We start from the raw sequence: 15,692 nt of genomic DNA, 5'->3' as shown, positions 1-15,692 counted from the left end.
CAAAGTAGCATTACATTGAAATACTCAAGTAAAGTACAAGTACCTCAAAAGTGTACTTACTGTAAGTAGGCTACTTGAGAAAATGTACTAGTTACTTTACACCTCTGGGTACTGTTATCATAAACATTCTAATCATAGCATGTATGCAACTTTTTATGACAATGGTGTAATGGGTATATATATATATATATATATATACATATTGTGAATGAAAGATAATTACAATATATATATTATAATAATTTTTCATTCACAAAATTGAGTAAATAATAACTAATGATAATCTAACACACACACATATTTTTCAACAGGTTAACTTAATGAATACATCAACAAAGTGAGAAACTAATATTAGCAGTTTTTGTATTTTACACTTTCTGTAACAACCTAACTGTGCTGGTAAACAGGAGTTTTCCAGAACCCATACACACGGCATGGTCTGTGTTTTTAATCATGCTTCTGTGTTTTGTTCACCAACAGGACAGGTGCCAACCCGATGCCAGCTGGATGTCAAGGTCGGAAAGGAAATGGGCTCCAGTCAGGTGGACGAGATCAGATAGTGCGCCTCCAAAACAAGATGGGAGCATTATGTTGATTAAGCTTTTTATTAAAGCAGAGTGGGAAAAACAGGTGGATGAAGGTGTAATCGGTGGATCTCAGAGACTGATAACACAGGTTTAATGGGCTCTGACCTGAACCTCGTCATACACTTCCTTCATGTTCCAATACCTTATGTTGGGGATGTGAAATCATGACTAACGTTTTCCTGCTGCGTCTGTCCACTTCAGCACCTCTTCAACCTTCACTTTAACCACCAGAACCCCTACGATACTGGAACTAGCTTTACTAATCAATACAAGCATCATATTACAATGAAGGGTTAGGCAAAACAGATGGCACTGTTTAATTAATGTATAAAGCCGGAATTATAATCTTTATATTCACCGCAGTGGGGATCAGAAACGCAACTTTATACAAATGAATTGTAATGTTGCCTTGTTTTAAATATTTTTACACTGGCAAAACTACATTTTCCTCCCTTGTGGAACAATCCCGATTTATCTAATCAATTTCCGCACATAGACCAGATATCCATGTTAAGATAACTCAGTCTCACGGCATTTCGTGTTATAGTAAAAAAATGTATTGATTCGTGTTCACCAACACGATTTTGCCATTTTTTTCGTGTCACACAGAACGATTTTAAAAGCAATGTAAATAACAACAAATTAGAAGGAAAAAAGATGACAAAAAATACAGATGTCAGTACTCTGAGGCTCTGAGCCATTTATTTTCCTCGCGGACGGCAAAAAAACTCCAACATTATACAATTTAAATTAAAAGGGATAGGGTTAGATATTGAGTAAGAAAATGTTTTTATGAACCACACAGCTTCTGGTCTTCCAAGACCCGACCGGACATACTACCAATAGAAATACATTGCTTTCGAAAATTGTGTTGGTGAACACGAATCAATAGATTAAATGAATTTCGTGACTATAACACGAAATGCCGTGAGACTGAGTTGTAAGATCACACACCTCAAACACACTTTCCATAACTAAATCCTAATTTATTCTCACACCTTTTGCAGAAGTACGGCAATGGCTGGAGACCAATTCTTTGTATTGCCTATCATCTTCCTTCTTTGGCTGCTACATGTTATTTTCCGCTTCACTTGGTTTGAATATACACAAATCAACAATGGATCTGCACTAAACAAGCAGTGCGTTACTTCTGGTAGCCTTAACTCTCACCAAGAAACCTTTCATGGTGATCTGGAAATTAAGGAAAACCACACTCACTTTTAAGTTCCTTTGTAGTTTATTTGAATACAAGTCTCATTTACAATATTGTTTTATTGCATCATTATAGTATCAAAATCATATCCTTGTATTTGAAATAATCTCAGTAAAATGCCTCCGTGTGCAGACAGAGCTTTGAGACTTCACCAATTATGTGCAATATGCAATAATAACAAATGTGCCGTTAATAACTTTACAATATATACCTGGCTGCTAAATCCTCAGATCTGTTACAGGATGTGTATTTTGTAAATTGTGTAATTTTTCTTTCAAATGTTTTATCTTTAATATAAAAATGTTATGCGTGCTTCGTAGTTAATATTAAAGGTCACCTATTATGCAAATAACACTTCTTCATGTCTCTTCTACATCAACATGTGTCCCCTCTTCTTCATGTCTCTTCTACATCAACATGTGTCCCCTCTTCTTCATGTCTCTTCTACATCAACATGTGTCCCCTCTTCTTCACGTCTCTTCTACATCAACATGTGTCCCCTCTTCTTCGTGTATCTTCTACATCAACATGTGTCCCCTCTTCTTCACGTCTCTTCATCAACATGTGTCCCCTCTTCTTCATGTCTCTTCTACATCAACATGTGTCCCCTCTTCTTCATGTCTCTTCTACATCAACATGTGTCCCCTCTTCTTCATGTCTCTTCTACATCAACATGTGTCCCCTCTTCTTCGTGTATCTTCTACATCAACATGTGTCCCCTCTTCTTCACGTCTCTTCTACATCAACATGTGTCCCCTCTTCTTCATGTCTCTTCTACATCAACATGTGTCCCCTCTTCTTCATGTCTCTTCTACATCAACATGTGTCCCCTTTTCTTCACGTCTCTTCTACATCAACATGTGTCCCCTCTTCTTCATGTCTCTTCTACATCAACATTTGTCCCCTCTTCTTCATGTCTCTTCTACATCAACATGTGTCCCCTCTTCTTCATGTCTCTTCTACATCAACATGTGTCCCCTTTTCTTCACGTCTCTTCTACATCAACATGTGTCCCCTCTTCTTCATGTCTCTTCTACATCAACATGTGTCCCCTTTTCTTCACGTCTCTTCTACATCAACATGTGTCCCCTCTTCTTCATGTCTCTTCTACATCAACATGTGTCCCCTCTTCTTCATGTCTCTTCTACATCAACATGTGTCCCCTCTTCTTCATGTCTCTTCTACATCAACATGTGTCCCCTCTTCTTCATGTCTCTTCTACATCAACATTTGTCCCCTCTTCTTCATGTCTCTTCGACATCAACATGTGTCCCCTCTTCTTCATGTCTCTTCTACATCAACATGTGTCCCCTCTTCTTCATGTCTCTTCTACATCAACATGTGTCCCCTCTTCTTCATGTCTCTTCTACATCAACATTTGTCCCCTCTTCTTCATGTCTCTTCTACATCAACATGTGTCCCCTCTTCTTCATGTCTCTTCTACATCAACATGTGTCCTCTCTTCTTCTTGTCTCTTCTTCATCAACATGTGTCCCCTCTTCTTCATGTCTCTTCTACATCAACATATGTCCCCTCTTCTTCATGTCTCTTCTACATCAACATGTGTCCCCTCTTCTTCATGTCTCTCCTACATCAACATGTGTCCCCTCTGTGGAAAGAGACTCTGAAAGTTTCAGGAACAAAGATTCTCTCTCTTTTTGATCCATTTCTATAAAAACCTGTCTGAAAATGAGCTGATCAGATTTTGGCCACTTTATGATGTCATAACGATGTGTTGTCTTGTGTAACCATTAGCCAATCAGCAACCAAGGTAACCCCCCCCCCCCCCCTTATCACCTGAATCTCCTCCTAGAGCTCCATTGTGTTCTTTGTAACTAAATCTCTCTCAGAGGGGCGTGGGGAGGGGCTCCTTATCTTCATCTAAAGTAACAGACAGAGAATCAGCACTTTGGAAACAGGGCTGAAACAGAGGGGATTATGGGTAATGCTGCAATGATCTGTTTGGTGTTTCAGCCAATCAGAGACATGTTCTGTATATATCTGAGACCTGTGATATAGTGATGAAACACAGTATGATAGGAGACCTTTAACATTAGGCTGTATTTGGCTCATAGCTGTATAAATGCCCTCAGTGGGACGAATAAAGGGATTCTGATTCATGCACAGCTGCGCTTGGCGTGCAGCATCTCGATGAGCAGGTTGTTGCAGGGCCCCCCCCCACTCAGGTGTTTGCAGTACAAGTAGTCTTCGGCCAGGGTGCTCAGCGAGCGGATCTCAGACAGACAGAGCAGCAGGTGAGCGAAGCGTCCAATCAGGTGAGAGGAGGTGCTCAGTGTGTACTCCAGCAGGGAGGATTCAGCCTGCTCGTGCACACTCTCAACAAACTGAGGGTCCTCCAGCTGTTTCACATCTGCCCGGCAACAGAGAAAGAATGAGCAGTGAATGAACGAAAAGCTGTCAAACATGTTAGTATCATAAGATTAAGATAAGAAGTACTTTGTTGATCCCAATTTGGGAATTCTTTGCGTTGCAGCAGCAGCAGCATAAAAAGACAAGGCAATGTATACGAGAAATTAAAACACTAGAAATAAACAATCCAAAATATTTCTGAAATGTACATGTGGAAATACACATTTACAGTAACATGGAGTGGAGGACTATATAACGGGTGGCAGAAGATCCTTTACTTTAGTAAAAGTAGAAATACTTAGTTCTGAAAATACTTCACGTGAAAGTCCTGAATTCAACATTTGAATTAAGTAGAAGTTTTTCCAGCTAAATGTAAATATCAAAAGTAAAAGTACCCTTTATGCACCATGGCTGTTTTGAAAGTATTATATTATTGTGGAATATTAAATGATTTTCTTCTTTTAATAGTTTACAAATACAGGTAAAAACATTTAAATCTTGAAGTTTGTGGATTTTAAAGGTCACCTATCACCTATCTAGGTCTTAGATATATAAAATTATATTAAAAACATGTCTATGAAGTGTTTTGCTCAAAATACCAAACAGATCACCCATTCTAGCCATGCCTCATATCCCTCTGTTTAACTTCCTGTTTCAAAAGTGCTGATTTTGGGGTATAAAGCTTTAAAAAACAATTTGATAAAAAAAGGAGGGGTCTGAGCTAATGCGGGACCCGGCAGCTACTGTCTAAACTAAATGCTGCCGTGATGAAACGCCATATCATGGATTATCAAGGATTCTCTCTGAAACAGTTTGGAGCTCAAAGGCTTTCTCACTTGCCGGTTATACCACAAGGTGAGTTCTTTTTTACTTCCTGCTTCTTCACACACATGCTCTCCAGTACAGGTTAGCTCTGAGTGTTAGCGATGCTAATGTAAACACCGACCATATTACGTCCAGAACAGTCGGGCATTGTTTCTGATAGCAACGTTTCTGATTGGGCCGTGGGTCCACATTTCAGATATGACGTCATATCGGACGCAAATCTGGATCAGCTCCGTTGTTCCCCGTTTTTAGAGATTTAGAGACACACCAGGGATACATCTTTATGTATAAAAGACATCACAAAGTGCATTTTGCATGATAGGTCCCCTTTAAGACAGATTTCGTGTTTTATTCATTGATTAGAGACTTTTGTATAATACATGATAAGCAGCATTATATAATATAAGCATATCCTGTGTTTGAGTGGACTAAAGAGTACAATATTGCCTGTAAAATTAAGTGGAGTAGAAGTACACAGCAGCATAAAAAGGAAATACTCAAGTAAAGTAAAATCATGTTAAAATAAAACGTAGGTCTTGTACTTAGTAAGTTTACCTGAAATCACATAAAGAACACTTGAGTTATTACAGAGAAGCTTTTCGTTGTTAAAATAAGTAAATCAATTGTGCAAGAAGCAAATTTGCACCCTTGGCGTTTCAAAAGTGATAATACATTTTAGACCCTTAATGAACATGTGATTAATTTAGAGACTTAAAAACAACCCTTTGATCCAGATTATGGACTAAAGACCCCATAAATACCTTTGAATCTGTTGTCACCAACCTGGGTTGAAGAGGACGAGGAACTTGATGCAGGCGAACTCTTGACGGTCCACCTTCAGGATGAGCAGCTTCTCCACCAGATCCTGTCCTCTCTGGACCAGACTGGCCAGGGTGAGACCGGCATGAGAGGCAACGTAGGAGAGCTCCATCTGAACAACGAGACACGAACTGACATCAGGACAGACAGAATCCCTCTGCACTGCAGCTTGTGTGTAAGGGTTATGTTTTGCATCCCTAAAATGTACACAATCACTCTCAAAATCTCATGTCAGCCCACCAAATATTTGCAGTGTTTTCTTTTTGACAAAACTCAGCATAAGTCAGTTATCATCTCTAAATAAGTGCAGAAAAAATAACAGCAGTGTTCACAGAGAATGTGCAGTTACACGATGGCTATTTTCTTTCCAATATACTGGTCATTTTAAAAGATTGTGGACATTGTTAAGGTTTTTATTACCATAAAACATTATGAGACCTGTAAAATAAAGTAAGATTAGTATCTAGTCCTAACAATGAGTTGACATAATAAGTATTATAAAACAGAAACTTTGCAATGGGTTTTGGAAGCAGGAAGGAATACAAGAAGACCCTCTGAAGTAAATGGGAGAATTGTATCACCCTCTCTCCAAACAATGTGGATGCTATCACATCTGCGTAAATATAATATCATAATAAGCGTAAAACATTAGAACTAAAAATGAACACCCCACTTGGTCCCCGTGCTGTGTGGAAATTGCTCGCTCCTTTTGGTTTGTGAAACGTCTTTTCATTGTTAATAAATGATATAATACAGAGAGAGGCAGAAGGACCTCCTGTCCGGTGACCAGCAGCAGGCTGTTCTCTCGGCCCTGCAGCACGTTCCTGCAGACGGTGTCCAGCAGCAGCAGATCGCTCCAGCAGCTGTGCAGCAGCTTCATCTGGTCATCCACCTGGGAGCACGGAGAAAATCACCTTATCAACAACATCCTCTCATCTTATCTGAGCTACATCCAACTTATACAACTGTCATGCATGTTAGCATTCTAACACTGAGGCCAAAGATGAAGAGGAAGTCAAACTTTATTCATTTACTTTTTCCACTGTTTTTCCATTATACATTGATATCCAAAGGGATTGCCATTGCTTTGCAGGGTGGTGCAGGAATGAGTCTTAAACCTATACGAGTCAGCATTTTACCACTTCTGGGATCCCTTGTCTTGAAGTCAATGTTTTGTTCATACTCTGGATTTTTTAACACTTTTTTGTTAACTAGATAATTCCATATATGTTCGTTGCAACACATTCTCTCTCCCAACTCGTCACATATTGGCGATCGGTCAGGGCCCCTTCACGTCACCCTATTACGCACTGAAATCTGAGAGCGGACATTTGACAAGTACAGCGCACAGAAGCAGCCTGAGTGCGAGGAGAAGGTTTTAAACTGGAAAACAGGAAATCTGTAAGCAGCAATATATCTGAGTGCAAGCGTACAGTTTGAGCAGAAGCAGAGCAAATCTAAGCGCAAGGACAAGGTTAAGAAATACAAAATATGAACGTGAAATCAATCAATTATGCTCAAAATATTGCATTTCTTGTTATCTCGCCCATGGATGTGTTTTAAAACCGCCAACTGCCTAATTGTACTAGTATGTTCTGAATCCGCTGCTTTGTTGTTACTGAAAATGGAAAATATGATTGCTTTGTTATACCAATGCGGTTGGTACAATACATTTCTGCAATAAAAATATTCTTTAAAAAAAAATTATGCTCTCAAATTGAAAGAACACGCACTTGAATAAAGATAGGGAATAACCTCCATAATAAAGTAGATTTTAAAAACGTTTTATAGAGTAGAAAACAACATTAAGCTCACTGCGGGACGTTGCAGAAATGTCCCCACCACGTAATGCTGTGTTAAGGAGTCGTGTTCATTTCACGTATTTTGGTGAGACCACGTTGCTATGGGACGCCCTGCCCGTTGACAACTGACGCTCGAGGGGTACCCAGTGCGTAATAGGGTGACGTGAAGGGGCCCTGACCGATCGTCAATATGTGACGAGTTGGGAGTGAGAATGTGTTGGTTCTTTCATAGTTTTGATGTCTTCAGTATTAATCTACAAAGTAAAACTAAATAAAAAATAAACAAAATCCATTGAATGAGAAGGTGGTCCAAACTTTTGACTGTACTGTACATATTTGCATACATATTTTTATATATTTTAGTTTTTGTGTTCGGAAACAGTATTTCGATCTGTCTGGCTGTACCATAGACTGAAAGATTGACAATAAAGTTGACTTTGACTTTGATATATGTCTTACCTTCAGCTGTTTGAAGAAGATGGACGTGCGAGCCCACTCCACGATGGAGAACAGCGTCTGGTCGGCCATGACACACATCAGGCTGAAGGTGTTTGGGGTCCCGTTCTCCTCCTCCTGCAGGATCCGAGCAGAGATCTTACTCTGCAGCTGGAGCTCATCTGGATCACAGCGCAGGAACTCCATCACCAGCTGAGGCATGCTGGGAGCTGGTGGAGAGAAGGAGTGGATCCTAGAAGAAGGGCCTGGTGGGAAGTAGTGGAGTACAAATACTTCGTTACTGTACTTAAGTACATTCTTCTGGTATCAGTACTTTACTCCACTACTTATTTTTCTGACCACTTTTTACTTTGACTTCTTACATTTTGAACACAAATACCTGTACTTTCTACTTCTTACATGTTGAACCCAAATACCTGTACTTTCTACTTCTTACATGTTGAACTCAAATACCTGTACTTTCTACTTCTCACATGTTGAACACAAATACCTGTACTTTCTACTTCTTACATGTTGAACCCAAATACCTGTACTTTCTACTTCTCACATGTTGAACACAAATACCTGTACTTTCTACTTCTTACATGTTGAACACAAATACCTGTACTTTCTACTTCTTACATGTTGAACCCAAATACCTGTACTTTCTACTTCTTACATGTTGAACCCAAATACCTGTACTTTCTACTTCTTACATGTTGAACACAAATACCTGTACTTTCTACTTCTTACATGTTGAACCCAAATACCTGTACTTTCTACTTCTTACATGTTGAACCCAAATACCTGTACTTTCTACTTCTTACATGTTGAACTCAAATACCTGTACTTTCTACTTCTTACATGTTGAACTCAAATACCTGAACTTTCTACTTCGTACATGTTGAACCCAAATACCTGTACTTTCTACTTCTTACATGTTGAACCCAAATACCTGTACTTTCTACTTCATACATGTTGAACCCAAATACCTGTACTTTCTACTTCTTACATGTTGAACACAAATACCTGAACTTTCTACTTCATACATGTTGAACACAAATACCTGTACTTTCTACTTCCTACATGTTGAACACAAATACCTTTACTTTCTACTTCATACATGTTGAACACAAATACCTGTACTTTCTACTTCCTACATGTTGAACACAAATACCTTTACTTTCTACTTCTTACATGTTGAACTCAAATACCTGTACTTTCTACTTCCTACATGTTGAACACAAATACCTTTACTTTCTACTTCTTACATGTTGAACTCAAATACCTGTACTTTCTACTTCTTACATGTTGAACTCAAATACCTGTACTATCTACTTCTCACATGTTGAACTCAAATACCTGTACTTTCTACTTCTTACATGTTGAACTCAAATACCTGTACTTTCTACTTCTCTCATTTCCCAAACAGCTGGTTCCTTTAGTCTGAATGTGTGTTTGATGCGTGATCATTATTATTTAGAGTCATTGCGTGCCTATTGATTTGAACACGATCCGTGTATCCATCATTTCCTGGTCTTCTCTAAAGAAGAGGGACCAATGGAAACGTTGTCATGTTGCCGTTGTTCAGCATGGAAACATTCATTAGCTAACAATGACATTATTGTTCTATTAATATAAAGGGAGGTCAGGTACTCTTTAAAGCAGCTGCTAGCTATGGGTACTTTTTACTGAAGTACATTTCAAAGCCTCTTTACTTTGACTTGAGTAAAGAAGTTTAGTCAGTACTTCTACTTTCACCAGAATATTTTTAAACACGAGTATCTGTACTTCTACTTGAGTAAAGGATGTGTGTACTTTTGCCATCTCTGGGTCCTGGTGAGCCGTTGTTGGAGTGCTGGGATTTCCAGTTTGAGAAGGAGGTGCTCTGGTACTGGGTGGATGGCAGGAGTGAACACAGGTGTGGAGGCTGTGCTGTGGGGAGCGAGGTGTTGGGAATCATGGGAAGAGGGTGGAAGCCAGTGGTAAAGGTCAAGTTCCTGTGGTGGGTGGAGGAGCCGCTGTCCAGTCTGAATCCTCCATCTTGAATCAGAGCATCTCTCTGCTGCTTTAGGGCCCGATCTCGTTTGTACATCGGGCCGAACTTGTTTCTGCCTCCTCGCTTCCTGTCGGCTCGAACAGCTGCGGAGAACAGTGGATTTATTGAGAACACACAGTGCTAATTTATCACTTAAAAAATTGTCATAAAAAAAAATCTGTGTTGTTTTTAATTCTGAAAATCTGAATTTAGCTTGTTTTACTTTTGGTCATAAGTGAAAACAGACATTGAGTTCTGAATTGCAGAATTCAATAAAAATAAAGTATTTCCTTTCAGATGGTTTTTCTTTATTTTCAGAATGTTTTATTGAATTAACTCTACATTTATTTGAAACTTTTGGTCACATGATCCCAACTCGTGTGGCCCTAATCCTCTTCCATATTAATACTTTATATAAGATTGGGAGGGTTACTTTAAGATGCATTCAGTTACCAGGGAAGATTTTGTATCTGTAACCTAATCTGAGTATCAAAAAATTAAAGCAATCTGATTACTCTCCGTTACTTTTGGATATCAAATGCAATGCAAATACATTCAAGAGTGTATTATGTAAGACAACAGAACAACGTGACCTTACAAAAGAAGAAACCAAGATATTTTGATTGTATTCATAGGAAAACCTGCCTTTCATTAAGTCAGGCAGTAGCCTACTGTATACACCAACAGTGAAACACATGAGCACATACTACAATTTAAAAAAGCAGAAATCAAATCTGAGCCAAAAGAAAATTCTCCATTTTTGTTTAATACACACAGTAATGATTATGTCTTTCTTTATATCACTGTGTCTCCATAGCCGCTCCTCACCTTCCAGTCTCATGCCCACATGGAGACACTTGAGGAACCTGCAGGACGGACAGCGTTTCCTCTGACCGCGGTCGATGGTGCACTCCTGCTGCTCCGCACACACGTACTGCTTGTTGTTCTGAACCGTCCGTTTGAAAAAGCCCTGAGAGTGAGGAAGAGGAAGAGGAAGAGGAGGAGGAGAGGTCCACTGAAGAAAGCATGTTCCATATATTCTAAGTAGAATCAAGTGTTAAATCAGACTTTAGTTCCACCTGGAGTAAATCCACAAGCTACCCTGCAGTATACAAAGTCATTCAAACTAGCTGCACCTTCACCAGCTTTGAGAACACTTTCATGATCAATCATTATAAAACATATCATATATATTATTCTGAAATGGACCAATCTGCACAACGACTACTTTTACTGTCGCTACTCTCACTATATTTTGATGAGAATACTTTTCTACTTTCACTTGAGGAACATTTTGAATGCAGGATTTTTACTGTAACAGAGTATTCCTACACTCTGGTATTTCTACTTTTACTCAAGTACAAGATCTGAGTACTTCTACTTTTACTCAAGTACAAGATCTGAGTACTTCTACTTTTACTCAAGTACAAGACCTGAGTACTTCTACTTTTACTCAAGTACAAGATCTGAGTACTTCTACTTTGACTAAAGTACAAGATCTGAGTATTTCTTCTTTAACTCAAGTACAAGATCTGAGTACTTCTACTTTTACTCAAGTACAAGATCTGAGTACTTCTACTTTTACTCAAGTACAAGATCTGAGTACTTCTACTGAAGTACAATATCTGAGTACTTCTACTTTTACTGAAGCACAAGATCTGAGTACTTCTACTTTCACTCAAGTACAAGATCTGAGTACTTCTACTTTTACTCAAGTACACGTTCTGAGTACTTCTACTTTTACTCAAGTACAATATCTGAGTACTTCTACTTTTACTCAATTACAAGTTCTGAGTACTTCTACTGAAGTACAAGATCTGAGTACTTCTACTTTTACTGAAGTACAAGATCTGAGTACTTCTACTTTTACTCAAGTACAAGATCTGAGTACTTCTACTTTTACTGAAGTACAAGATCTGAGTACTTCTGAGTATGAGTTTATTTAGCAGGGACAGCGCACATGAGTCAGAGTTAGCCAAGATAGATAAACAGATATAAACTTTATTCAACCCAAATGTGGACATCTTTTAAAATGCCAAATTCTTTGAAAGAGGCTGTTCATGGACGGATGTTGTAAAGTCATCCTAAAAACAAATTATACATTTTAAAAGTATTAGTTTATATTGATTTAATTTATCCCTAATTTGTTGTTTTGTTACAGAAGCATTTAAACAAGGCATTGCACATACAATCAAATGAAATAAACATAAACAACTAAACAATAGAAAGATATAACAATACCTAAAGAGTACTCGATACAAAATATACAGCATAAGTTAGACTAAACTTTAAAAGAGGACATCAAAAACAGATATACAGATTATACAAGCAGTTTTGAAATGAAATGATAAAAGTACCTTGCAGCTCTCACAGGTGAGCAGCCCGTAGTGGTAACCCGAGACTTGATCTCCACACACCGGACACAGCTCAATCAAACACAGCGCCTGCCTGCTCTCCATCCTGAAAACAACACAACAACATCATCAACAACAACATCATAACAACATGAACAGGCTAGAATACAAGAAGGTTAGTTCTGAAATCAATACATCACAAATACATTTTAAATCATGTCCTAATAATCCAGGAAATTAAATGGACTTGTCTTCCGTTACGATAAAAAAACAAGCTGGATGGAAATCGAATTGTTGCATATAAAAATATATTTGAACGTCTTCTTTGTGCTCGTTAAGTCACCTGCTGTGACTCTCAGTCAGAGTTTAGTAAAGACATAATGCTGTTAGAGCGGTGATCAGCCTCCTCCTTTGAGAGGAGGGACAGGATGAAGTTCAATCAGAGGGACCATCTTTATGCTTCATTTATTCTCTATTGTTTACTAGATTTGGCCACAATCTCTGAGCCAATCATGTGTTTGCTGCCAAACGTAATCTCCTCTCTGCTGCTGTTAGCTGTCGTTTTAGGCGATATTGTTGTAGCAACTCTCATCCTGTTTCACCTCCAGATCTTCAGTCTCCATCCATCACCAAAACCACCAGTGTCAAAACCACATGTTTCCCAGGTTCCTACACTGAAGCGTTGACTTTAATTAAATGTATTATTTCAACAGATTACACATTAGGTTACTTGAAAACAATGATATTAAAGGTGGGGTAGGTAAGTTTGAGAAACCGGCTGAGATACACTTGTTGTTATATTCCATGGAATGCTCTTAACATCCCGATAGCAGGCATCCTCTACCCACCGCCGTCTCACAAGCGTTGGGTAGAGGAAGTAATGTCCCATCTGAAACCTGAGCAGCTAAAGCACACTACCCGGGGCTCTATCGCAAAGTACTATAAGGTCTGGCAACCATTTCTGTCCTACTTTGAGAACGAATTCTCTAACATTGAAATAACGTAGCCAACGTAGCCCCCCCCCCCACATTGTTTTTTATTCATTTGTATTTTCATTTTTACTTTTGGTTATTTAACCATGTAGTTTTTCATTTCATAATTTATGTGTACGTTTACTTTCTATATACATATTTTGTATCTCCTCTAGATGTCAATTGATATTTTGTATACTTTCTGTGTGTGCTGTATTTTTGAATGCTGAGTGCTGCTGTTTGTTATAGGCTATGTGGAAAATAAATACAAATATTTGAATAATAATAACATCCCGATAGCAATGAATATCTTAAGTGCTTTGACAAAAAATCCATAAAGAAATGTCATCTGTGGAAGCCGTAGTAGGCTACTGTGAAAAGCACGACCAATCATCTGAGCCGGCCCGGCTAAAGTAACTGGACGGCCTACCTGCCTGTCAGCCTTCCATCTGGGCACAAACTGATCTCGTGCCCTCATTGGTCATGTGCGCGTTCCTGTGTGTTGGAGGAGGGGCTCTGTGAGGAAGTGGCAGATTTTTTCCTGCTGTGTATTTTCAAATTCTAGCGCACTCCAGCTGGTTTCTCCAAAATTACCTACCCCACCTTTAAGTTGAACCTAATATTTTGTATTTAAAGTTAATATTATTGCTTTCAACTAACCTAATACAGTTATGTGAAATCTGTTGACATAATACCAGTGCTGGAATTGGGCCGGTACTCACCGGTACGCAGTACCGGCACTTCTGGTTCTGACCCATGGAGTACCGGCACTTCTTGCTCAGTACCGGCATGCTGGCGGTACTCCGGTACTCATGCACCGTGCCAGTACTCAACACTCTCCCGCCGTTCTTATTATACATCCATATATATATATACAGCCGCCCGGTACTCAGTAGATGCGTCATGAGGTGCCGAACGGACATTCTCATCGCTCTAACCGCTGGAGTTTCACAGCGGCTGTCAGCTGTTTACTCCTGTCATTCAAACAGAACGTGCTGGAGAGGGGGCGGGGCTTATCTTCTCCATGTAAATACTGTGGTGGAAACGACTATGTCAAAATTAACCTATTTGACCGTGATTTAATAGTAATACACGTTTCAAAATAATAATAATAATAATAATGCCGAAGTAACAACATACTGAAAACTGTTAGTAAAACCATGTTTTAATGCTTTACAATTTACATACCTAGATGCACGTGTGTTGTGTTTATGCAGTGCAACTCCCACCCAGTGGGTGGCTATGTAGAGTGATAGAACAGAGCAGGCACGCCCCCGAGAGAAGGAAAGCAAGTCACGTCACAAATTAGCATTTCTAAAATGTTAGCGTGGATTAATAAAAGTGCAAAAAGACAGCGGTTGTCGCCGGAAGAAACTTCAAATACAGAGAATGCTGTGCCTGTGTTGGAAATTGTGTCTGATGGGGAGCTTTCTTTGGTTGATCCTCCTGCTCCAAGTTCTAGTGCATTAGCATTAGCACTAGCTCCGCCGCCTCCTCCAGAGCCTCTAAAGTTAGCTGCTGCTGGCGCAACTGCCACCACCAACACCGGGCAAAGCGATGCACCTGACTGCTGGACAACGGACCACGTGCAATATTTTTGCAAGACCAATGCATGGCTCCTTTTTAAAGATAAGAAGCTAGGATGTCGGATATGCAGAGATGTCAAATCTTTGGGAATACACACTGGACAAGGACTGAAACTGTCAACTGAATGGGGTGAGTGTGCAGTGTCTCATTTCGGTGTTGACAAGGGCAAACAACAAGCTAGCCTGAGAAAAAAAATCAAAGAACATAAAGAATCACAAGCCCATGTAAAAGCTGCTGACATCCTTACATCTGCTTCACGTGAAACTATTCAACATCAAGTGCAGTCTATGCATAAATCTGAATTAGACACCACTATCAGAGTTTTTCGAACGGCATATACAATTGGCAAACATAGCCGGCCATTCACAGACATGCCAATTGATTTGAATGTACAGAAACTGAATGGGCTGAACGTGGGCAGGGTTTTGCACTCCAATAAAACCTGTGGCGAAATCATCGACCACATAGCTCATGAGCTGAAGAAAAAACTGGCAAAAGACATTACAGAAAACCAAAGAAAACTCGGTGTTTTGGTCGATGAATCTACCACTATTAGTGGTAAAACGGTGCTTGTTGTGTGTCTACGCTCAGCATTAGCTGATGCTGAGCCCGAAACGTTTTTTTGGGAGCTGATCGAGTTGGATGGAACAACGGCTGATGACATCACAAAGGCGTTAATGGAGTGTCTTGG

General features: G+C 39.3%; 1 protein-coding gene across 1 annotated transcript; it reads right to left on the bottom strand.

Moving 5' to 3' along the window:
- Positions 1-3,917: 3,917 nt before the first annotated feature.
- LOC117537498 (nuclear receptor subfamily 5 group A member 2-like) lies at positions 3,918-12,548 on the bottom strand. Its single transcript, XM_034202734.1, has 7 exons — positions 12,447-12,548; positions 10,918-11,059; positions 9,849-10,193; positions 8,076-8,317; positions 6,587-6,706; positions 5,779-5,926; positions 3,918-4,171 (listed from the first exon to the last, which is right to left on the bottom strand). The coding sequence occupies exons 1-7, from the start codon at positions 12,546-12,548 to the stop codon at positions 3,918-3,920; spliced, it is 1,353 nt and encodes a 450-aa protein (XP_034058625.1).
- Positions 12,549-15,692: the final 3,144 nt, after the last annotated feature.

Source organism: Gymnodraco acuticeps, unplaced genomic scaffold (assembly GCF_902827175.1).
Source record: "Gymnodraco acuticeps unplaced genomic scaffold, fGymAcu1.1, whole genome shotgun sequence".
NCBI lineage: Eukaryota > Metazoa > Chordata > Actinopteri > Perciformes > Bathydraconidae > Gymnodraco > Gymnodraco acuticeps.
This window is presented reverse-complemented; position numbering and strand designations above follow the sequence as displayed.